Source organism: Numida meleagris, chromosome 4 (assembly GCF_002078875.1).
Source record: "Numida meleagris isolate 19003 breed g44 Domestic line chromosome 4, NumMel1.0, whole genome shotgun sequence".
Classification (NCBI taxonomy): domain Eukaryota; kingdom Metazoa; phylum Chordata; class Aves; order Galliformes; family Numididae; genus Numida; species Numida meleagris.
The window spans coordinates 53,388,846-53,413,717 of NC_034412.1; the positions used below are offsets into that span (position 1 = coordinate 53,388,846).

At 43.4% G+C, this 24,872-nt stretch overlaps 1 protein-coding gene across 17 annotated transcripts in view; it reads left to right on the plus strand.

Annotated features, from left to right (window-relative positions):
• The window catches only part of ADGRL3 (adhesion G protein-coupled receptor L3), a 490,362-nt gene that overhangs the window by 256,219 nt on the left and 209,271 nt on the right, over nt 1-24,872 (plus strand). For all 17 annotated transcript variants that reach the window (XM_021393480.1, XM_021393481.1, XM_021393496.1 and 14 more), the window contains one exon: nt 21,532-21,641. In XM_021393480.1, the coding sequence (XP_021249155.1) occupies nt 21,532-21,641 (110 nt within the window). The remainder of the gene's footprint in view (nt 1-21,531; nt 21,642-24,872) is intronic.

Sequence of the window (24,872 nt, forward strand, 5' to 3'; positions counted from 1 at the left end):
GAGCAACCCCAATAAGCATGATTTGTAGTAGTAAAGAGTGGAGATTGAATGTGAACACAGAGCACGTTTTGAAATCTAAGCCTCCAGTCTTTGAATCAAGCTTATGTTAGCAGACCGTGCTATCTTTGGATAATACTTAAGGGGAGAGGCTTTCAGATACTGCTGAAGGGTGGGGCCCAATTCACTGCATAATCTATGTGAGGGTGCTAAATGCAACTGATTTGAATGTGTTCTTAAATGGATTAATTAAAGGAACTTAAAGGGCTGTTATGGCTGCCTCTGTCAGTATGGAGAAACGCCTCTGATTCTTTGTGGCTCGTTTCATTTTCTGAGTAAAGAAGAGAATTTATGTCAAGCACTTCCCTTCCAAAATGTTCTAAACTCAATTAAGGCCTCTTTAATTCTGACTGGGAGAATCCGTGTGTTGTCTTAATGCAGTTTTAACTCATCACCTTTAAATTCCCACCTTTATTAAATTAGCGTTATCTTTCCCAAGTGCCCCCTTAAGGGTTCTTAGGCCCTTTGAAGAGCATCTAACGCCATGCCAGTGATAGCCAGCAAGGAGTTCTCATGCCGGGTGGGTTGCTGATTGGCAGAGGAATAAAAGATTAAATGGAAATTACAATCCATCTGGAAAGGATTTATTATCACCAAGGATGGACTGGAGTCAACAAGGGATTTTATTAATTCAATTAATAAAACCTTTTTTTCTCTCCCTGCTGAAAAAAAGATTAGATAAGGTCGGTGGAAAATAAGGTGTCAGTGATGGGATTAAAGTCGTTCCTGCAATTTTTCAGTCATTTTGCTTTGAATTAAACAACATTCAAGCTTTCTTTAGGGGGTGATAGTGATATTTTTTTTCCTCCTTCATTTCAGGTTGTAGCTACTTACAGACTTTTTCTCATTGTGTCTGTGCCCCTCATTTAAGGCCAGCTTGTTTGGGTGTTAGCCTCCAGGTACCCATATGTCGGCTGCTTTATTGAGGTATTAGAGCCCTGCTGCTCCTGGGGTTCCAACCTGCCTCTCCTTGCTGCTAACAGTCTGTGGTTTGGGTTTGCTGGCTGCAGTCACATCAGCCTCACTCGCCGGATGAGCCCCATGGACTCATTAAGCACTCGGAGACCGGTGCTTTTATTTTTAACCAGCCCCTTATTGGCAGACGCACATCTAACTATTTGCAAGCTGTGGTAAGAAGCAGGGTTTAGGTGAAAGCTTTATGTGTTCCATGTGTAATTAAATGATTTGTTCCAAACTTATAAATCTCTCCTCCCACTTTCCTTTGTCCCTGACTAGCTCATCCTCTTAGATTCATGTCAGGTCCTCTACTCCCTTTCTAGGTCGAGTTACCTTCATTACCTCCTTTCTTCTTACACCTTTTTTGAGGTTTTTGGGTTTAGTTTAGCCACATCTTATGTTCCTTCTTGCCATCTCCATTTCCACAGCCTTTTTTTGCAAAGGATCTGCCTTGTCTTTGTCTCTGTGCCCAGCACCTTCCCACCTAGCCCAAGCCATCGTTCCTTTTCTCTCTACGCTTCACATGTTTCCACCCATCCATCCATCCAACCCCTTGTGCTGAGCTGGGCGACTGGCAGGGGCAGCCAGCACACACCACTCCTTCCTGCAAAGGGTCCCTCTGTATGACCACTGCTTTCCTCATGCCTGAAGCCTGGCTACTGCCCTCTGGGTGCTGCATGCTCTCAAGCTGGCCCACTCCCCACACACCTCATTCTGCCTTTGTTGTCCTGTCCTGCTCTGCAGCCAGTTGTGCATTCTTGGACTACACTGAGGTGCCCTTCAACCTCCCTGTTTCACAGTGCCTTTCCCTTTGTATTGCTTAGCTCCTAGTTCCAGCTCTAGTTCTCCATAAGCTCCCTCTTGTGCTCCAGCTTTTCCTCAGTGTATTTCTGACTCAGTTAAGGCTTCGTTTGGACCCCTCTAGAAGAGATTGTCACCACTATACAAGCCCCTGAAGATCCCTGTTGCTCCTTTGACCATCAAAGATACTGAACTTGTGCTGTACCAGCCTAGGGTTGCAGAAGAGCTCCATCCACTGAAGAGTCCTGGCATTGCCACTGCCTTCCCACAACTTTACCCCATCCCTCCTGCATCCTTAGCACAGCATGAGTTGTGCTTAGTGATGTTCTCCAAACAGAGCTGAGGCTCAGGTAAAACCTTACAACTGTTTATGCTATTTTTGTATGCTTCTGTTATGAGATGAGACAAAGAAAAAAGGGTCAGGCTCATATAAATATTCAGAAGTGTTCATGTCTTAATTTGTAGGAAACACTGCTAGTATCCTTGGAGATGCACTGCAATCGAAGCAGCCCATGTTAGTGTGCTCTTTTTGTCCTGCTATCCAGGAATCACTAGCAAGCAGTCTCCAGGTTTGTTTGCTTTTGGCTCAGCCAGGGCCTGCACCCTGTGCGGTCAGCAGGATCAGCCTTGACTCTTAAGCAGGCTGCCAGTGCGAGCTGTAGCTAATTAGAAACCCACTCTTATGGTCAGGTTCTCCTTTCAGAATGTTAATTAATTTTCAAAACCCCTGTTATTTGGAGGAATGGGACCACAGTGACGAGATAAGGAAGATCAGGCTTCTCTTCCAGATCTGTAACACTTGTGGCTTCTTAGCCTCCTGCATGCTAATCAGCCCCACGATAGCTAGGGCAGGGATGCGAGCCAGCCCTTGCGCACTCTGGAGAAAATACTCCCACGTTTGGGCTCTCCATGCGATAGTCTGCCCCTTTCTTCCCCATCTATTTTGCATTCTCTTGTAATATCTAATTGATGAAGCTCCGTGCTTTTCTTTCTGTGTAAAACTGTTGGTGCAGTCATACGGCGTTGCTGTGTGGGGGTCTCCTCAAGGTCAGTGTTCTGGCTCTGGGTCATTGTCCGCTCGCAGTGCCTGACCCCCTGTTACAGGCTGTAACCCCTCTGCCCACACAGCTTCATGTGGTTTTGGGGTGGGTGCTCAGAGCCAGGAGCCAGAGGCCCACAGCCTCTACAAATTCTTGCACATGCCGTGTTGTTTCTCTCCTTCCACCTGCAAAATGGAGATAACTGCACTTAACCTACCTGTATCAGGACAGAGTTGAGAGATTTAATTAGCTGCTGCCCACATGGCTTTGAAGGTGCAAGGTATGTATGAAATATTTTTGAAGGTATTGCTAGGATTAGCCTTGCTGAATTCTTCTCTTTCTTGTATGATAATGGCAATACATAAATAAACAGCATGTGTGCAGATAAGAAATAGTTAATAGGCCACATGTGCCTTCAGAAAAGGCATCCCATTAAAACAAAACAACACATCAAAGTGAATTAAGCCCTTTTGAAATAATCTTTCTTACTGTATGTGGTTTAGGACCAGCTGAATCCTCTGAAAAGCCAAAGAAGGGCTGGGGGGGGGGGGGGAGAAAGACACTTATTTATGTGAAGTCTGTCCCCCTGTTTGATTTTGTACAGCCAGAAACTGAAAGAAAGGCTTCCCTAGTGTGTCCAAGTTTCTGGTGAATGGCTCCTTTGGGTGCGGAAGTGAGCGCGGGGCTCCTTTCAGCTGAATGGAACAGTTAATGAGTGTTTCTCTGTTCTGCGCTGCTGGAATGAGACACATCCCTCTTTCTAGGTCAATAAGTTAATCAAGTCAAGGATTTCTGTCCATTGTCCTTCTTATCAGTCACAGCTGCATTTGCATTAGGAAGCTTTCTGTTTCTTTAAGCCTCATTCATGTACTGATTAAATCCCTTTCCAAGTCTGCAAAAGTGAATGTCTAATGTATTTTATAGCCATCTCCCGACCCAAGTGAAAACAACATTCATTAGGATGCGTTTAGAAGCAGATTTAAAAAAAAAATTATTACTTTGATTTATCTGCTCATCAGTGATAAAACCAGGGGTCAAGCAGGTAGAAGCTTATATTTCTAATGTGTGATTTTAACTGGATATTGCATAGCATCGATATCAGTGTGTACCCTAAGAAGCAGTATAAGGTGGGAAGTGAAATTGTTCTTGGATGTTTGAGTAAGCGGTGCTGTAGCATCTCATAATAAGTAGCAGTTGTCATTGCAACATGCTAGATTATATGATCTTGCCAGCACATTTCCAATTCACAAGGATGACTGAAGGATAAACACAAGACAAAAAAAATGCAAAAATGTCTACCAGCGTGACCAAGGTTGTAGTGTCTAAAATAAAAAATGTATGGATCTGGAAGAAAACACATGAACAAATCAGGTTTCATCAGAATAGTATTAACGTGCTCTTAAAAAGTTCACGGCTAGCCTATGGCTGTGCTTTGGTTTCCCATCTGATTCTCAGTGTTGGTATTTGGAGGCACTAAAGGAATCTCTTCTCTGCGCTGTTTTCTTGCTCTGCTCTCTGACAAGTACTCAGCTCCCGTTAGCCCCACAGAGCTCCAGAGCTATGTCCTGCTGATGAGGCCTCCCTCCAAAACAAGCCCAGTGAATGTCAGCCATGCTCACAGGCAGTGGCAGGAGCAGGATTATCCTCAGAGGTGGTTATCATAGCAGCGGCACAAACAAGATCTGTGTGGTGGTGGTGGGGTGTGCTCTTGTGTGTTTCTGCAGCTGAGGAGTGCAGAGTTTTTGGGGGAGGAGAAATTATAGTATCATAAAATCATTAAGGTTGATAAAGACCACTAAGATCATCCAGTCCAACCATCATCGCATCCCTATTGTGCCCACTGACCATGTCCCTCAGTGACACATCTCTGTGGTTCCTGGACACCTCCAGGGACGGTGACTGCACCACCTCCCTGGGCAGCCTGTGCCACTGCCTCACCACTCTTTCTGAGAAGAAATTTTTCAAAGTATCAAACCTGAACCTCCCCTGGCACAACTTAAAGCAGTACAACTTCTCATTTTAAAATGAGGGTGCTGTTATGAAAACTGAATGCTCAGTGGTATACACATTAAAAGGTACTGTGATGCAGTTGGACCAACCCAAATTTATTTTCTCCTTTCTGAGCCTGCTTCCTGCAGAAGACTCGCAGTATCACTGTGTCTCACTCCTCCGAGACTGTGGTGCTCTCATGATCACAACTGTGCTTCCCTTTGGATTTTAATGCCTGCAGACCTATTCAGCCAAGCCTTTGAAATCTGGTAAACGTAAAGAATTTGGGAACCAGGAAAGGGCTTTGACTGGTCAGCAAAGTACTAGGGATGAGTGTCTCTACTTTATATATACCATGTATATATACTGAAATATATATATATTTCTTTATTTTTTTTTTAGAGAACCTGTGATAGTCTCAGGTCAGTTTGAGGTATCCATATGCTATGAAAGAGGGCTGCATTACTTGACACTTGCTGCAAACACATTCAGCTGCTGGAGAGCAACTGTATATTGAGTTAAAAGATGTGAAGAAAATGAAGCGATCCTTGGAGTTGCCTGGAGACTGAGAGTCCTGTGCTGCAGGAATTTCTGCCATTGCTTGACAATGTCAAACAAATCTGAATCGGCACAAGATCAAACGTTTATAAATTTTCCACAGAACTAGTTTTCCATTGAAAGGAATGTGTCTGGTGAATTGGAATGTTTTGCTTTTCAAAGCTACGCTACTAATTTTAATAAGACCGCATAAGATGCGTTTTAAACTGAAAAATGTTTTCATAAATGACAGTATGCAAATGTTAGGTTCCCTCGTGCTACTTTGGTTCTGTAGTTCATCATTTTCCATGGGAAAATAGTCCATCAAAAATACTGGACTGTGACAATTTGGATTCACCTGTGTTGATAAGGAGCAGTACAGCTGTCAGTTGGTATGGTTGCATACAAGTGCCTGAAGGGGCGCAGAGGCTGGAGCAGTGCGGTGGTAGGTAACAGCTCTGCACTCATTGGGAATCAGTGGCAGCTGCAAGGGATCTCTAAGGATCCAGCTGGCTAAATATGCAAGAAAAAATAGATAAAACGATCTCAAACCCCCAGCATACTTAGGAGCAGATGACAGACAAGCTACACATTATTTGAGCGGTTTAATTATTCTTATCATTTGTCCACGTTAGCCTTTGGTTTCTAGAACTGCACTTTGATTAAACTTCTTTGATTAAACAGATGAATTGACAAGACGGATGTTCCTTGCAGCCCTCTGAAGCGTGGTACAAAATGATGAGCTTTCTTCTGCTTTAGCTTTCCTTCCTGCTTTCTGTGTCACCTACAGCCAAGTGTATTTAGGATGAATCAATTGGGACCTAAATATCTTTTCTTACGTTATCTCTTTTGCAAGAAAACATAGCAGCTATAGCTGAAAGAAAGAGAGAAAGTAATTTCTTAGCTGTTCTACAGACTACTGTAATTTTTTTATTGGTGAGATAGGAATAGGTTTGCATCTGCCTGAAATGGAGGGCGATATGGGAAGGGCAGGCAGTGCAGGAGAGGATTTGGTGTGGGTGGAGAGGGCGACTCCAGCTTTCCACCCTTGTAATTACAATCCAAAGTAATGCGGAGGGATAGTCTTAAAAGCAGATGTTTAACTGTACGTTGTCACCAGAGGAGCCACAAGCTGAGTGGGATTTTCCTGACATATGGGGAAGCCTTTAGCGATCACAGGACATCTATCTGTGGTCTGGCCTCCATTAGGCAGTTCTGCCAATGCAGTTATGTTGGTCTTCAGCATAGGGGGAAGTTGTGCCTCACCTCTAGGGCTCATAAATTGAGGACAGCTCTATTAGCAAATAATTTATTCTGCCAGGATAGGCAGTTTTACAGAGAGGATGAGGAAAGCTCCACCAGCGAAAGCCCTCTTTTATCACTCTCATTTATGCGTGATGGTGTTGGGTTAGTTTAGTTTTAATATGGTCACGCCTGCAGGCTATGGTACGAGCTCATCCGGTTACAAAATCAGATGGATCTTTGGTTCCCTAATGGGAATCTCTCATCAGACTGTTACAGTGAAAATAATTGTTCTTGCTGGAAACAAGCAATGATAAATCTGATCAGATTTGGTTAGCGTAGAGCTGTAATGAAGTGGCGTAGTGATGTCAGATCACCAGAGCTGGTGTGCAGATGTGCCTTATGTCCCATTTTTTACCTTTTCCTCCTAAATTTTATAGCTGAAGGTTCACCAAACAGGAATAAAAAGCTTTCATTTTGCTGTGAATGCTTGTCGGCTATTTCACTTGATGTAACAAGTTCCAGGTAAACGGGGAAAATAACTTTCATGTCTCTGTTGTTTTTTTTTCCTAAACGCAACCATGTTTTAACACCTATATCATCATGAGAAAGTGCTGGTCATTTATCACCTCCAGGAGTGTCCCTTCAAAAGGGACAAACTCTAGCAGTAGGCATCATGGCACTCCAGACTTACCTGTAGGTGCAAAACTGCCGTGGGTTTGATTCACTGCAGAGCTCCTGTGCTGAGGGACTGCAATAACTCTGCTGAAATCTCTGTTTCTACATCACAGTACAACTGGAGTCTTGCCACAGTGAGCTTCTTTCCTTCCAAAAAGAGAGTAGAGATGATTTACTCACCTAGTCAGTAGTCCTCTTAATTTTACTCATGCGAGTAACTGTTCCTGGCAGGGGCATAGTAGAGTCCGCACTCTTGAACAGAGACATTTATTACACTTTTCCTGTAAGGCTATCTTCCTGGTTTGCTTGTGTCATTTTGTTTTTTCTTTTTCTTCTTTCCTTCCTCTATTTCCAGTGGGAACTGCCTTGTGTATGTCATAGGTCATCCCACATCAGTGCATCTCACCAGTGAAATGCCAGTAAGTGAACTACCCATTTGCTTATGGCACTAGTGCTGCTGTGTTGTGTAAGGCAGCAGTTAGGAGGGCAGAATGAGCAGTGCTGCACTTGCATGAGGTGCAGCTGCATGCATTAATGCAGTTCTAGGAGCTGAGCAGGAGATCCTCCAAGTGGAACAGGAAGATATCAGAGAGGAAGGAGGCGCAGGGAGAGCAAGGTCAAAATGCAGGAAGCTACTCCAGCAGCTTTTGGCAGCCTCGTCAAAAGTGAAGGACTGAATAGATCTTGAAAGTACTCTTTAGGTATTCCTAGATGGTTGAAGATGCTGAAAGTTGCTGGAGCAACAGCAGGATACTTGCTTCCTTGTTGTCATTTCCATTTTGTTTTTGCTGATAAATAGAAGCTGTCTATTATCTTTTGTACAAATGGGAGTTACCTGCGTGCTGTAGAAGAGCCGAGGGCTTTCCAAGCTTTCTTTCCAAAGTCTTCGCTAATATCTTCAAGACAAACAGAAAGGGATGAAGCTGGATGTGATTTGTTAGACCAAAAAAAGTCTGCTGGTACAGTTCTCTGCATTGCATAGGTAAGAACTGATCTCACCAAAGTTCATGGGAGTTACTTGTGTGATATTAAAAGCTGAGAGATCCAAGGGCAAAAGGGTGCCCTAGGGCATTTCACCCCACTTGTTTTTATTTTTTTTTCTTTCTGTCTAGAGCATTGTTTGCACTTGCATAAAGTTCTGGTTTTGAGTTTCTGTAGTTTAGTCTCAGTAGGAGAAATGTTGCTGTTTTAATGTGCTTTATTCAGTTTTATCATAAGTCAGGAACAGGCAGAAGCTAAACTAACCATCTAATCATTTTACTCTTAACCAGGGGGTTTGATTGGCTTAATTAAATAAGTTAAATCTACTGCATTCTTCAAGAAGTCGCTCAGAATAGGTGCCTGTGCTTGTGTGTATGTACGCAGATGCTGTGTGCATGCTGAATGTGTGTGCAACAACATGCAAGCACGCAGGTATCAACCTGCTTATACCTGTCTGGGCATTGATAGGTTGCCAATTGCTTTGATATCGTCACTAATGGAGAGGTGTAAATCCCCCTATAAATTCAGCGCGCTGCTTTGGCAGTTCTGCTGACAGACCAGCAAACAATTTCTATGCAGAGTGTGATTTTCTAGCTTAGGAATAGAGCCACTTTGAGTAGAACTCAGCGTTTTAGTGAGAAATGTCTAAAACGTTTACATAACCTATTTACATATGAATACAAACATCACAGGCTTTATATTAACAGCCCTTGTTGTTGCTCATTACTATGCATAGAAAAAGACATCAGCATTTCTAGTAGCATCTACAAAATTATAAATATGTGATAGAGTAATTACTGATTTGGAAATCCAAATTATATTAAAATGATTGTAGCATCTGTGTCTCCAAAAACCTCTCCATTTGTCAATTCTAATCTTTTATTGCTTAGGCAATAAACATGATTCTGATGTCTTTACACAGTTCTTTCTGAATACCCCCCCTTGAAATTAAAAAAAGTGATGGAAGCAGAGACTTGATATGGAGGTATCCAAAATCAGCCCATAGCTGTTTCTCTCACCTTTTTTTTTTTTTTTTTCTCCCAGTAGCTCAAAGATATGAAACCTGGTGGGAGCACTTGTTGCAGGCCATCTAAGGCAAGCAAGAGTTGCCAGGAAAATTGTGTCAATGAAATTTTGCTCCCGTGCTCTTTGGAGACTCCTTCTCAGGGCTGTTGGTATAAGGCCGATTCTTTATGCCTTTGCTACATACTGGCTTGTTTCAAATGAATGTGAAGCTCCTGTAATACAGGGAAGCATTTGGTGCACTCCATGCAATACGTGCACTCTGAGCCTCACTGCAGTGACCGTGATGCAGAGTAGAATCTGAGGGCATATTCTGATGCCCTGAATCTCAGTAGTGCCTTGCTTCCAGAGGAGTCCTTGCAGGTCTCAGCAGCGTTAGACAGCAGGTTAATTTCAGTATATAGCAATAGTAACAGAGTTTTTTCATCTGAGGATCTCAAAAGGCACAGTGGGGAGGTCAGCATAATGCTTCCTGTTTTCCACATGGAGAAAGAAGAAGAGTGATGCTCACTGCCTCATAGCAGAACTCGTAGGAGAGCCCCTTTGCTGCTCCCCACCTGCTCTTCCAGCCACTAGAAGGGGCTGCCCGAGGGAATTTGTTCCTCACTCTCTCAGCTGTGGTGATTTCTAGCAGCATCTGTTTCCAGGTTTTTCATTCCTTAGCCAAAATTCTGACTGGGGAGAGTCAAGAGGAGTTGATTTCCCCAGAAATAATGCGCTTGCTAGAAACATTGAGTACCGATGTGGTGAGTGCATTGATAAGCTAAGCATGGGCTGACAGTATCAAGCTGACCTTTGAAATGGTGTTTGAGAACAGGTCCATGTTTTCCAGCTTGCATTATGATGGGGAGTGGACCCATTTTCTGGAGAAGTATGTTTTCTCTGGCATACTTTTCCCAGTTTTAGCTGAGCTGTATTCCCTCGTTGGCTTTAATTATGGCACTGACTCTAGTTTTCACCTCTCTTTACACCTTCTGCTTACACCACGCAGGGACCCAAAGGCCTGTATTTGCATGGTAACAGTTCTGCATGATGAAATGCTGCTGTATAAATAAAGCGTTCATCACACCTGCAAGGGAGGTTGGAATAAAATCCTGCATAGTTTTACTGCATGTGCAGTGAAAGATCGGAAATGACAAATGGTTTGACAAATGGTGTGCAGTGCATTCATAGCATTATTTATTTACTCGGTCACGTTGCAATAAGTGAAATGAACCTGGATTTTTGAGTGAGGTTTCTGAGTATTCGTAAAGGCAGAGGCCACGGCGTCAATGCCCGAGCCCCTGGCACTTGCAGGGAAGGTAGTTGTTAGCTGCAGAGCTGAAGCATCTACTTTCCTGGGCTGTGTGCTTCCAAGAACTGACAGATAGAAGGCTTGGTTGGGACAAAGGAGATTTCTTAATTGGTCAGTTGAAGAAAATAAAATGTTGACTGTCACCTATTATATTTAGTTTGTCAGGGTTAGCAGTAGTGAGTATAAGGATTGTTTCTTTAACCCTGAAGCTGAGACATCCTCACCTTGACTGCTTACTGCAGCACCTGAGATACCATTCACCACTGTCCTTCTCTTTTACTGGCAAAATAGTTCAAAGAGCCAGGCTGCAAAATGGACTACTGAAGTGCTTCAGGATTTGAAGTCATCACAATTTTAATGGCATTACATGGAACTGAATGTCTCATTTTTTCCATTGCTGCTCTCACCTATACATAAATGGGGTCAAATCTCCAAGCCAGATAACAACAGAGTCTGCCTGGTACTTAACTCTAGCAGTCTAGCATTCACTAGGAAGACAGGATGCCATTTTCCATTTTCAGCCTCTGTCAAAATGCTTCCTCCATCACCAAGAAAAAGTATAAACCGTTGCAAAGGGAAGAGACTGGACCCTGCCCAATAATGGCGTTCTTCTGACGATGTAAACAAAGGGCTGGTGGCCATCTGTAGAATTAAATCCGACTTTCAGATCCTCAATGAAACATGCAGCTGTGAAACTGCTAAAGAGTAGGAACCAAGAAGGTGTGAGGGACAAGGCAAGGTCAGAGCAGCTTTATGGTCCTGATGGGGCTTCAGAGCTTTCTGTGATTTGTAAGCCTGCAAGGTGTCACAGCATGGTTAATTTGGGTGAGCTGTTGAGATGAATCATGTTAGCTAATGAGAACAGTGCCAAGCAAATGGGTGTGTTGGCAGCCAGGTGTTTCTGATCAGCCTGTAGAGTGGAGAGGAACTCCAAGATGCATAACCCCATGGCTCACGTGCATGGGCTGGTCCTTTTATTAGCAAGAGGTAAAAATGCTTCCATTCAAGGGAGGTCTTAGGTGGACAGTCTGGGGACTGGTGAAACTCTTAATGCTTGCAATTTTTAATGAGGAATATGCTTGGTTGTACACTCCTGCTCCCCAGCTCGTACCCTGCTGATGTTCCGTGGAGCGTGTAAATGGTGTTTACCCACTGGAACATGGGTTAGGCAAGAAGGGAAAATGCATCAAAATATCCCGTATCTTCTTAGCCCTCAAAAGTGCAGCAGGGAGGGGTGTGATGGAGGTAGGTGCATTCTCTTGGGAAACCCCGCTGCAAGATCCAAAAGCTTCACATGGCTGCAACAGTGCAGCTCCTTGTCGTAAAATTGAGGATTTTATTTGCTTTTATTAAGTAACAGAAGCTTAATTAAGTTTCTTCTGAATGTAATAAAGTGATACAATTGAATGTAGGTCAGTCTCAAGTAATTGTTTCAATGTTTTAGCAGCTGTTTAACTGATGCTCGAGTGTTAAATTAGAACGCTGGATTTTTATTTATTTTTTTTTTTAAAGGGGCTAAGTGGTCTCCTTCTCAGGGGACTGGGAGTTTAGCCTTGCCCCTTTGAACCTAATTAATCAAGGCAAGGCCAGGCTGTCCCAGGGCCGGCTGTGGAATGCTCTCTTAATTGCTCACTTGTGCAGTCATTTGTTTTGTATAACCTGCGACGGATTAAGCTCTCTTACAGAGGCCCGTGCTTCTGTGGTGGAGCAGCTCCAGCGATGCAGCAGCAAGCTCCCCACTTGCTGCAGGAGGGGAGGGATGGCCGTTCCTGCGTGTGCTGCTCCCCTGTGCTGCCAGCTTCTCGGGGCAGAGTGAGAGCCATTAGCTGCTGATGCAACCCAAGAGTTCTCCAGATATCCTGCTCGCTCTCTTTTATTGAATGTGAAACTTTAGAGAGAGAAACTTTAATGATTCTGTGTGTGTGTGTGTGTGTAGTAGTGTGCGCTCCGCCGGGACCTCTCTGGCATCTTGCATCTCCGAGCAGCTGTCAGGCAGCTCAGATTCTTTTCCAAACTACCATTGGCCGGAATGTTTCCTCCTTCTCTCAAGTATGGAATTTCGCCCCTGAGTCAGAGGGTCTGGGAGAAGCAATGGTGGGATTCGATGACAAAGTTAAGGCAGCCAAAACGTTAGGGCCGGAAATAAAATCTTTTATACCAGTTGAAGGAAGTGTCAGGAGGACAAACTAGGACTGTAAACCTCTGGGCTACCGCAGGACTCTGCTTAGCTCTGGTGAATTGCTTGTAATGCTTGCCATTAGCATTCAGAAGAAAGCTAGATCATTTTAAGATGTTTCAAAAAGGGATGTTAAAATTTATCTTCCTTTTTATTAGATCCAGTGTACCAAGGCACCCAGTGGCTTTAGAAATGTAAGTAATGACAGGCAGAGAACAAATGTGAACTATAAGAATGATTTATGGAGACATCTGATGAATTTATCCCGCATCTTTACCCTTTCATCCGTCTCCCTGAACTTCAGCTAGTATGTCTGAGCAGCATCAGTCACATTTTTCTGAAGTTGACTTGTGGCAGACATGCTCTGTACTCTGGAATGTGGTTTTCCCAGTTTCTTCCCCACCTAATGCTGCCCCGCAATCCCAGGCAGGGGTTTTTTGTTGGTTTTGTTTCCACAGAGCTATCTGGGTTGGATTACCCAGTGGTTATGCTCTCCATGACATACCCACTGTCTGAGTAGAGCATAACAGCCAGCAGCTTTGCATTCTCCATGAGAACTGAGGAGTCTCAGGCCATTTTCAAACAGCTGGGCCTTTTTGTAGCTGCTCCAAGACTGAAGCTCTTTGGAAAAAATCAGCGGTAGTGGGAGGCAGAGCTGTTCTAGAAGGCTTGGCCTTTCAGTTTAGCTTCCTCCAAAGAAGCTTTCTTACATACAGCAATTTTAATTCCATGAGCATAGTGTTACAGTCTCTGTACAATGAAATAGTACACTAATACAGCATTTTCTTCATCTTTACAAAGACTAGAGATTTTACAGAAGTCCTATTAGTCTCTTCCTAGTAGTTTAGCTAAGTCTGTATGCGTTCTGAACACGTAATTAAGGGCAAGTAAGGTATATAATGTGCAAGTGGCAGAGGATGGCCAGTGAGAGTGGGGCAGAGTGAGGAGCTGGTGCGCTGAAAACTTCCCAATGAAGGATGGAGAAGGACAAGTGGAAGGGAGTGGTAGGACAGGATGGTAAGGGTAGGGGTGTGTGATCCTCGACTTGTCATGGCTTTCTGTTGAGCACAGTGTGAGAATGCCGCAGTGGATCTGCCAGGCAGATGTGCTCAGTACAGCATCCCTCCATCCATGCCATGTGGCTGCATGCACCCACAGAAGGCTGGGTGCTATCTTTTGACAATGTGAGGAACTTGACAATGACAGTCTCGAGTAATACGTCTAAGATTAGGCTATTTTTTTCTTTAAACATTTCCTTTTGTATATATTTTGGCGAGGCAGCGCTGGGCTGGAAACTGCGTGAAGGTTTTGTGACGCTGTGCTTTCTCTTGAGCTTAGAATCAAAGTGCAGGCTGCCTTTCTTCAAGCTTTGGGCTGGAGATCAAAGAGGCAGAGTTGGCTACACTGGAATAAAAAAAAAATCCCTTTTGAATATCAAAAACATATTTGGTTCATTTCAGGACTCTTGTGAGAAAGTTTGGTTTGTTTCTCATTATTATTTTTACCTCCAGAGCCATAGACGGGCCAAGGCTCCTTTGCTCAAGGTGCTGCGCAAACTGGGGCTCAGTTAACAATGCTGAGTTAATGGCACATGCCCCTGGCAGGCCGTTTCCTTCATTCATTAATACTATTAATATATATTTTTTTGTTTGAACAGATTTAGCTGTGATGCTAAAGGCATAACCTGCCACGTGTTGATCCTACAGCTCGCTTGGCTGGCCTAAGGCTGAGAGGCATTACTTCTGCCATGGTTTTATGAGTTTAGTTATCGGTATTCCACATCATAACATCTTGTAAACCATAACTGAACGCTATGGATCTTCACTTAAAGATCCCCTCGGTGTTGGGCCATCGGCAGGAGCAGTAAGGAGAGAGCTGCTCTGGGCTTTGGAAGCAGCACTGCCTCGGTGCCTTCAGTTCACTCCCGAGTTCATCAGGGAGGTGCCCGGCGCTGACCTCTTGTGCTGTTTGGACATGTTCATTTTTGTTTCATTCAGACATTCAATTATTATGTCAAATTTGAGATGAAGGGCAGTACAAATGATTTGGGCCCCAAACCTTTCTTTAACCCTATTGGCAGAGGTGAAAGGCTACTACATGAAACCCACCAGCCCATGAATACAGATTATTTGAGCCCATTTAGAGACAGCATTCTCTAATCTCGCTTTTTCCTTTTGCAGGAGCCTATTTCTGTCTGGGAGAGGCAGTAAGCAGCAGCACTGCTGTTGTTAAGAGCTGTGTGATTCCTTGTACTCCAAGGAAACGTGACAATTATTGAGTGGGGATGCAGTGAAAGCAATACGAGATTCCCCTTACTCTTTTAACAGCAGGACAGAGTATTTTTTGTATTAACTTCTATAAATATTTTATTTAGAAGATGTCTGAACGTTTGCATTCAGGTTTGCTTTAAGGATAACTGAGTCTGAGGAGAGAAGATGGAATGTAGCACCAGCTTTTGAGAATGACAGGAGAGGAAGATAAAGTCTATTCATTGGTGTCTGGGAAAGAGAAGCCCCCACCTCATGTGAGCTGCCACTTCTGTCCACCCCAAAATGCATGGTCTCTGACTGGTCTCACTGCAGCACCCCTCCAGGCCACTTAGCACACCTCGGAGCCATCAGAAAATGATAGCCAGTTCCTCTGCCTACTCCAGCTCCCAGTGGCAGCACTGAAGAAGCAGAAAGAATGGGCTTCAGCTTGCACTGACATGTGTTGAAAGAGCAAGGAAGACAAAGTAAGGTGGAATGCCAGCTGAAATTCAGCCCAGACCTCCTCGAGCCTTTAATTTGACCTCCTAACCCAAATTAAAAGCCAGACTGTTTTCTGTTCACAGTTATTTTAACTAGTGTTAACTCTGGCTAAACCACCAAGCCTTTTATTGCTTGGTTTGCTTTAGGTGTTTACTCTCCTCTCCATATATCCTGCCAGTGTTTCGTAAAGTGGATTTTTATTAGGGTGCTACAGAAGTTTATGGAGTTGGAAGAAGTAAAGTACCTGTAAAAGGGGAGGTGCGGTCCTTTAAAAGATGAGCTTTTACAGCCTGAAGGCTTGCTTGGTTTTGTTTTCAGCCATACAGCTTGGCATCCAAGAGAAGGTGAGGGCTCACATTGCAAATGTATCCTTGCACGTGCCCTCAGCTCCTTGCAGCTGGAGCAGCCTGAACCTTTTGCCCAAACACAGCCGGGGCCTTGGGCAGCTTGTCCTCCTGTCTGTCCTTGGAAGGTGACAAAACCACAGTCCCACTGCCAGTGCTGCCCAGTGCTCAGGCTCCCTAAGCTCAAGGGCCCCTGGCGTGGTGCAGAAGGGTGCCCTGAATTGCCCTTAAATTTGCTACGTCTTGCCAATTTGCTGTTAAATGCTTCTTGTTAAAGTTTAAGGGCCTTATCAATGAGTTGCAAGAGCTTAATTCCCTTTTTAAACTTTTTCCCTATGTAAAAATGGTATTTAAATTCTTTCCAGGACCTGTTTTCCATCTTCTCACAGGCTGCCCGTGACACATCCAGGCAGTCCCCTTGGTGACCTTTGCAGCTCCAGTTGGGCTCGGTCGGATTTTTCTGCTCTTTGGCTGGCTTGGGTTTTGGTGTGGCGTTTGGTGGTTTGCTTTTCTTCAGTTGTGCCTTGCTTAATATAAAAATAATAATCAGAGGAATGAAATGGCTTGAAGCGATAGAAAGAGGAATCTTTTTCAAATAAAACATCATAAGCTTTTACAGTAGCCGTAGCAGTTTAAATGCATCTTGTTGGCACATTGCCACCAAGCTGCTCAGTGAGACTACAATTAGAGTGCTCTGTGCCTCTCTCTCTATTAGTTTGATCATGGAAGAAGCAGCCTCACTGACAGCTCTGGCACCTGGATAGATAATTAAAACCCGTCAATAAAACAACAAAATGCAGCGTGCAGCGGGACTCGCTTGCAATAGCATTAAACACCGTAGATAATTATATCGCAGCAGAGGTTGGAAAGGCAGCTTCTCCCTGCTCCAAAAGATCAATAAAACAGACCAACTTGTAATGAAGAAAATGGTCCAGGAACTGGATTTTCATCTCCCTGTCATTAGATCCTTCACTTTTAACGTTTTGCAAAGGCAGAAAAAAGATTCTGTTGAGGAATTCTTTGGTTTTGAAAGGCAAGTATGCTGAGGATTTAGCTTTGCTTTTGTGCGGTATGTTATTGAAAGCAAATGTGGTAAACCAAAGGCTTTACCCAGAGCTTGTGGTTCTGTTCTCTCCCTCCACCCACTTTCCTTTTTCCTTTTTCCTATTAATGTTTCTCCTTATTTGCAATCCATCATTAGACTCCTTTTAAAAGTAAAATTTCTCCTTACTTCTTACCTGTTTTCTCCAGGGTAGTAGTAGTATTTTTTTCCTCTTGGCCCTTCCTGAAGGGTTGACTTGGAAATACCACATATTGACAGGAAAGAAGATACTTGTGGCTGACTTATTCACCACGACAGGCTTTTTCTTAAAGCAATCATCCAGAGAGGAGATTTCTGTGTTTCAGAGAAGAAAAAGAATGTCTTGCAGCGTTGCCATGAAGGATAATGAATTAAGTCTGTCTCTTACTGTAAAACCGTTAGAAAAGTATAATAGACCTTGAGAAACAGTCTTGGATATTGATGTCTTGGCTACATTAGCATGTCCATTCATGTGATCACTGCCTTGCCTTTGCAAAAATAATACAGCCTATGTAAAATAGATGTCTCAGTTGAGCATCTCTTTTATCTAGTGGGCAGATGTGGGCACGAAGAATGTCCTTGTGTGGGTTAGCACAAGCTATGAGCAGGGTTCGGTAGCACCAGGGAGGGGCATGAGATGGATATTTGGATTTCTAGGCTTTCTGCAGCCCCACACAAGGTTTTCTGGTTGCTCTCCCCAGCACAATTAGTGCTGCCCCCGTGATTTTTGGCAGTCATTCTGCTTGTCTGGGGCAGATGGTCTCCACCTGTGTGGGGGGACCTGGGCTTGTGCCTGCAATGATTCATGCTGAAGGGCTTTTGTTTGGGATCGATCTTTTATTTGTGCTGCCTTGGCGTTTTTGTTCTGGCAAACATAACGCCCCAGACATGTCTAGTCTGATGCTGCTGACATGTCTATGCTATTAAAGTTTCTGGAAAGGCCTAAAATAAACATCACCTGCCAAACTATTATTTCTTCCTTTCTTTCTCTTTTGGGTAAATATGTCAACAATGTCAGCATTGGAAAAAATCAAAGATGTCAGAGGAGGAATAAGCAGCTGTTTATGTCTGAAAGTGCTTCTCCCTCGCTATCATAAGATGACCTTGTCACTTAAAAAATCATAAAAATGTTGCTGGGGAGAAGGAATGGAAGTGCACTGAAGGGAAATGAAGTTTGTTTTTTGCTTTTTTGTTTTTCTGCTGTTGTTTTAAATCTGAATTTAGAGTTGCAAACAGAGTGAGCCCTGCAGCTGGAACTGAACTCAAATGTTTCCTGCAGTTCCACTGCTGTAACTGGAAAACAAATACCTCTGACTTATTATTGTCTCACATTAAACTCTTGAAATTCATTTTCCACTGGAGCAGGGAGAAGTTCTGCAAAAATAATCCTCGTTTTCTATTACAGTCTGTGTGTTACACTGAATTGACACCTTTCTCCTAGGGTAAACATTTTTCCATATTTGAAAGATAAAACAGGCACCTTGCTAAGTGGGATTAAATGGAGTTAGAAAGACAACATAACCACTTATTTTTTCTAGCGAGTGTGACGATTCACATGCTTTCTAGGAGGTATTTTTTTTTTTTCCAAAGCATGTATGTGAATGATCTTTTTCTAGGATGCTGGGTGCTTAAAGGCTACTGACTACCTCCAACTGATTTTTGGGAGGGTTTGGGATGTTCTCCTTCCCTGAGCATACAGCCTTCCATCTCTCATATTGGACACAAAGGGAGATCTCCGGCTATGCTTCATTTTCTGATCTCTTGGTGAGCTTCTATGCCTCAGCTAAGAAGTAGTTTTGCAAATGAGAAGAGTTATAGACATAGACCCGTTAGGAACTGGATGGAGCCCAGCTCATCAGGGACATGGCAGGCACAGAACGCCAAGCACCCTTCCCATAGTCATGACTTCACTTAATTACTGCCTTGGGCAGGATTTGGAGGTAGAGGTGAAAAGTGCCATATCCCTCAATTATCTTTTCCTGGGCTGCGGTTGCCCTAATTTGTCTCAACATATTAAAAAAGGCTGCTTTGCTGTTAGTGCCAAGAAATCACAAGATTCAGTGTAAAATCCCTTGATTTGGAAAGAAGAACGATGCTGCTTGTGGGCTGGTTTGCTAGGAAGGGAGTAAGGCATGATTACATGTTTTTCCCTCCCTTTTCAAGGCTTCAGATGCATCTTCTTTTATGAATCTCCTCTTCTGTGTCACTTCTTGTGTGTCACTTAGTGTCAACTGGGCCTTTAATCTTTCTGGAATGAAATATGATAAAGCCAAAGAGACCGAGAAGCTGTTACGAAAGTGGAAAAAACTATGAACAAAACCGTGGCAATCAGGGTTGTATTGATGAGTGTTTCTTACCCTTTCCTCCCCTGAAAATTTTTGTAGGCTGATGTCTGACAGTAATAGATGGTTGAATGGGTGTTAGTGTTTCTAACCTTTTTAGTCCAAATTGCCTTCTTCCTTTAAAGTGTACTGCAATGAGAACTGGCATATTTCATCTCAGGGCCTTAAAAAGAAACTCAAAGTGCCAAGTACGGGGCATGGTTTTGCTGTCAGTATGAAATGTGCTGAAATATACGTGGGAAAGATTTTTTATTTTGGAGTCCTTTTTTTTGCAAATTACATGGGGGTGCTGCCACCACTTTGTATTTCAGATTTTTGGGTAGAGTTTTTCATTTTGTTTTCTGTTGCCTTTCCCCAGGCGGCACTGTCAATTTGCCCGCACCTTCTTTTGAAGTTTCTGTGCTGGGTAGGCACGTGTTCTGCCACCCCCTATCCAGGGCACTGCAAATGTTTAAGGAGGCTACGGCACTTGCTGGAGTTAGGGTGCTAATACGTGTTTTCCGCTGCATTCCCCGCTCACCTGTTATCTCATGGTGCTCGTATCTTTGATGATATCCCAGAATACAGCACGCTAAACTAAAGCTGGTGTTAGCAGCCTGAGGCAGTTGGGCTTCTAACGCAAGTTTTGAAATGTTGGTTTCAAACATCCTAATCATTTTGGATCCTGACTCACGATTTTGAAATGCCTCCTTGTTCCATTGCTCTTACTCTATGTAGCATGGCCAGGATTGTCCCTAAAGCCAGATAAACTATTGATTAGGCCAGTGCGACTGCCTGTCAAAAGGCACATTCAGCCCGGTAAAGGCTTTTTGTTGGAAGTGAGGTGTTGGATGCTGTTCAATGCCACTCCTGGAAGGCTGCCCGCTCGCACAGCCTCAGCTACCTGTGATGTCCCCGCCAAGCCACCTGCCTGCCAGCAGCGAGACTGAGGACAACAAAGCCAGCCTTTCTGTTAATAAAATTATTTTTCTGTGTATCTGATAAAACTAGCTGCTTGCTGTGATAACTGTCTTCTTTCAACAAGAAAACATGAAAATGTCCCAGCCCTCTGGATTATCTGTTATCCAGCAAACGAGTCTGATGAGCAAGCGTATCAGCTCTTATTAATCTTTCCATAAAATTAAAGAAATTATGGAGCTTAAGGCAGTGACTAATGAATCAATTTTAATTTATGGGCTCAAATAAAATCCTCATTAAGCCTGACAAACTATAGCCTCAGGTAAACACGAAGCATTTCCACTGCAGAGCTAAATGAGCTCTGTGCTGGATGTTGTGGCTTCTGCCAGCAGAGCAGCAGGGTCAGAGGTCCCTTGTCTTGTCACAGGAGGCAGCAGCTTGGAGAAAGTAAACGCAGTGGTCCAGCCCCTGGGAGATCTGCTTCTGGCATGAGAAAGGATAAATATCAAAGACTAATTATATTACTTACTCTCTCTTGATTGTTAAAAAAAGAAGTGAAGGAATGTTCTCCATAGAATCATAATGCAAGCATGTTTGCTACATATGAAAAACTACTATTTTGTTTTCTAGACAGTGTATTTGGTGAACTGTTCCTTTTCCTCTCTTTGTTACTGTTTCCACCTTTTGCTTAGTGCTAAACAGCATTATTCAAGATGACTGTTTTTGTGGGAACGTTTTATAAATATTTTGTAAAAGCTATTTATGTCTGCCATAAAATATACAATTACTTTTGCCACAAATGCTGTTGCTTTAGTTTTTACATTTCATTTGATTGAGAGGCTGATACTTGAGGTTAGCTGGGGTCAGTGTGATGGGGTCTGGGGTTTCAAGAAGTAAAGGACCACACACTCATACTCATTTTTTTGTAAATCTTCCTTGGTTTGCTTTTACAGAAATCTCTCCTGGTGCTCTAAGAACTGCTTGGAGGGGAAGGGGTTGTGCCACCACATCTCTTCCCTTTTGAAAAAACTGCTTCTTTATTGTCACTTCTGAAATCAGAACACATTATGTGCACAGGCGAAGAATTATCCTAGGGGTATGGATTAGCTGAAATTTAGTTAGCGTGCAAGAAAATGGCAGCCTAAAGAGCAGTGGCAATAAGCTGATGTGAGCATCATTGTTTGCCATCAGTCTGTGTGCGCTCCCCTGGGGAGCTTCCCAAGATGATGCTGAAGTCTCGGTTCCTGATTCTTCTCTCCTGTTGATGCTGTGCTAGAAGTTGTGCCAGACTATTTTCTTACTCTTTTTTTTTTTTTTTTTTTTTTTTTTTTTTGCTTTTCAGATGCAGTAATCGGACCCAGTGTGCTGTTGTGGCTGGCCCTGATGTGTTTCCAGACCCTTGCCCTGGGACGTACAAATACCTGGAGGTTCAGTATGAATGTGTCCCTTACAGTATGTATCTTGATATATTCGCATTTGTTTCTTTAACAGAGAGTTGATTTAATGTTGAGAATGATCCAGCCTTGAGCTTGTCTCTTGTTGCCTGAGGGCAAATGAACACTCGATGACAAACTATGTGCATCATATGAGACAGAGCTGATAAGATATGAAAAATTGTCTTCTGTGCAAGGTTTGTGCTTACGTTAAAAACATCCTAATAATACCCCAAGTTTTCCTTGCTGCGTGGTATTAAGACTTAGAAGTCACCTTTTGGAAAACATTTGTAAAGCCCCATTAGTGAAAGCATGCTGTAAGAATGAAGCATTATTGCTAGCTTGTAACTTCGCTTTCCAGAATTTTATACTTGTACTTGAATGGCAATGCACTTCGGACTGACCTATGTCTTTTTAACTGATGACATTTGATAAGTGCCTTAAATACAGTATTGTATCACTAAGGAGACAGAAAGATAGTGTTTTGGGAAATGTGGTGTTTGATGGTAGAAACAACTAATTTATAAGCTACCAAAGGTACGTAGGCAAATTGCATGCTTGCCATTTAGCCTGAATTTTGGGGGGTAGATAGACAAGCATGTAAGATTACAGCAATATGTGCTGAATGGGAAATGTCAGAGTTGTAAAAAGTGAGGTGTATCTCAGAACTTGCTTTCTGTGGGAACTGAATCTATTAGCTCCAGTTATGGTCCTAGAGGGCTGAACCCTCATCTCTGAGCAGAGGGGTACATCTCCATTGAGGGATGGGGTGTGCAACCTTTCTGTATTGTGTTTTTCTACACAAAAATGTGAAGCTTCTAAGTGTAGCAAGGGAATATTTTTTTACGGGGTGAGCTATTAAACCCATGGAAAGTGTGACATCAAGGGCCTAAGGTCTGCCCGAGCAATCTCATACCAAGTGAGCTAGCTCAGGCAGACCATTTGGAGGTATTCCGCTCTAAATGAGGCCTTTCACTGTACAAACAGAACTGTGTATGGGGAGGATTGGGGGGGGGATAGGTTTCTGCTTATCGTAGCAGGTTGTATTTCCTTATGATTTGTGATTTGCATGAGGCATGCTGTTCCCTCCTGAGACTGGGCTGGTAAAGCAGTAGCCATTACGTAGTACCCCTCTGTAGCCTTTGTTGCATATAAACAAAGAGGAATAGTGGTGCCTTGTGAGAAAGGTAATATGTGGATATTGTGCCCTGAGGTGTTAATCGGCCTTGTGTACAAGATGTAAAATAACTCTTGTGAGAGGTTGCTCAGTATGAAATGTACAGCAGGGACTGAATGTGTTTTAATGATCTGGATGAAATGAGGAAAACAACACCAACAAGCTGTACTACCTCTACAGTTAAGTTAGTGGCTTTGATGGCTGCTTGCTTTGCTAATGAGTCCAAGGTACTGCCTATGTGAGTAGACTTAAGGGGGAAAATGAGGGACAAACATGCTGTAAATAGGATCCCATCTCCTTAGTTTGTTGTTGTGCACCCTTCATTGCCTAGGAAACTTTGAGTCAAATCTTAATGAATTGTCACTAGGTGTAGCATCATGGAAGTTGGCTGTTGGGCCTGCATTCATGCCAGCTGTGCACGTTCACCTGCAGCAATGAAGTGGGAAACGTGAGATCTTCTCATAGCCCAGTCTCTGCCTGTCACTTCCTTCCACTTCTTATCCTTGAAAGCTGCCAACTTGATTTTGCAGGCAATCCTTGCTTGGGTCCCATGCCAAGGGCCAGAAGCAAAAAACATCCAGGTGATGGGGAAGGGTAAGCCCTGGCACAGAGGGTCAGCAAGGCTGTATCTGGACCAAAGCTGTTCCTGGTGGATGAAATCTGTTTCCCCCCTTGGTGAAGCCTCTCCCATTTGCCATGGTTCAGCTGGGCACAAGAAACCTATTGGGTTCTTATCACTGAGCCCAGGTGCTTCAGCCCCCTGTAGCCCAATTTTGGTCACAACCCAAGTCCTTGCAGGTTCAGTTTCCTCAGCACTGCTGCCTGCACTGTGGCTGTGGGAGAGGAGCAGACTCTGTGGTCTCCCTTCCTCAGCCGCTGGAGTTGGCTCCGCAGCTCCACGCACCAAGCCCTTGGTGAGCAGCAGCACTGACCATATGGCCATCTCCTAAAGAAACACAGCAGCTGCATAACAAAGGAATTAATATTTCAGCAAGCACTTAAATTTGTGTGCAATTCCAGCTTGCTCCATCATGTTGAATGCTTTACTCCTTAAGGTTTTAGTAGATGGTGAGATGCAGTTTAGCCAAGTGCTGGCTCAGTAGCAGAGGGGAGCTTGCGTGCGTCTCGACAGAGCAGCATTTAGGAGTCTTTAGCAGATGTTAGCACTGACCGTAGACACTTAGCTCAATGAAGTGCTAGTGTATACACTGCCTCAGAGAAAATGGTGGAACTTTAGACTCTGGGTTGGGTCACTCACTTCTCTTGTGGTTTTATATATTTATTTTTAATGTATTTCTTAATTCCTCCACTAACATGGATCATTTTCAAGAATCAAACATCCCCTTTCCTCTCAGGAGGAGAAGACCTTTCTTACCTTCAGTTGCTATTTTAAAATGCCCTTTTTATCCTCCCTGTGGCAACCCTGTGTGCTCACTACAGATGCCCCTGACAAGGAGAGTTTTGTGAGGCTGTGGTTATTCTCAGCACGTGGGGAAGATAGAGGTGACTACACAGACAGCTCTATCCTCTCCTCATTTTCCTGGTCATGTAGTAAGTTTATGTGATGACAGGTGCTGCCTACAAAAATGGATGGTCTCTGCAAGAACCTCTAGTTGGTTTTGTATTGATAGACTTCCATGACATGAGTTATCGTATTTTTCTGGTATCAGAAACAGTCAGCAAAAGTATCTTGTCTTAAACCAGGCCTTGATGTATACTGCTAATTTCTCTTAGAAATACCACTCATTTTCTTCTGAAATACTGAAATCCTTAATCCAGTTTTCTTCCAGTTGAATTTTATTGTAATGGTTACTGACCAAGGCAGCTTCTCCATGATTTTCCATTAAATATGTGCTATTGTAGAGGCCATTGCCAAGTTACGGAGACGTGGTGTGCTGCAGAGCGATGTTTGAAACTGCACTTCAGGCTACATTACACTGTGCGTGTGTATGAGAAGCCCCACTTTGCGGGGGTTCCTGTGACCCAGTGTTCTACTGTTTTTTCTCAGCATATCCCTCTTCCCTTCTTTTATGACGGTTATATGTGAAATGTGATGGAGGTGACTTTGTGAAG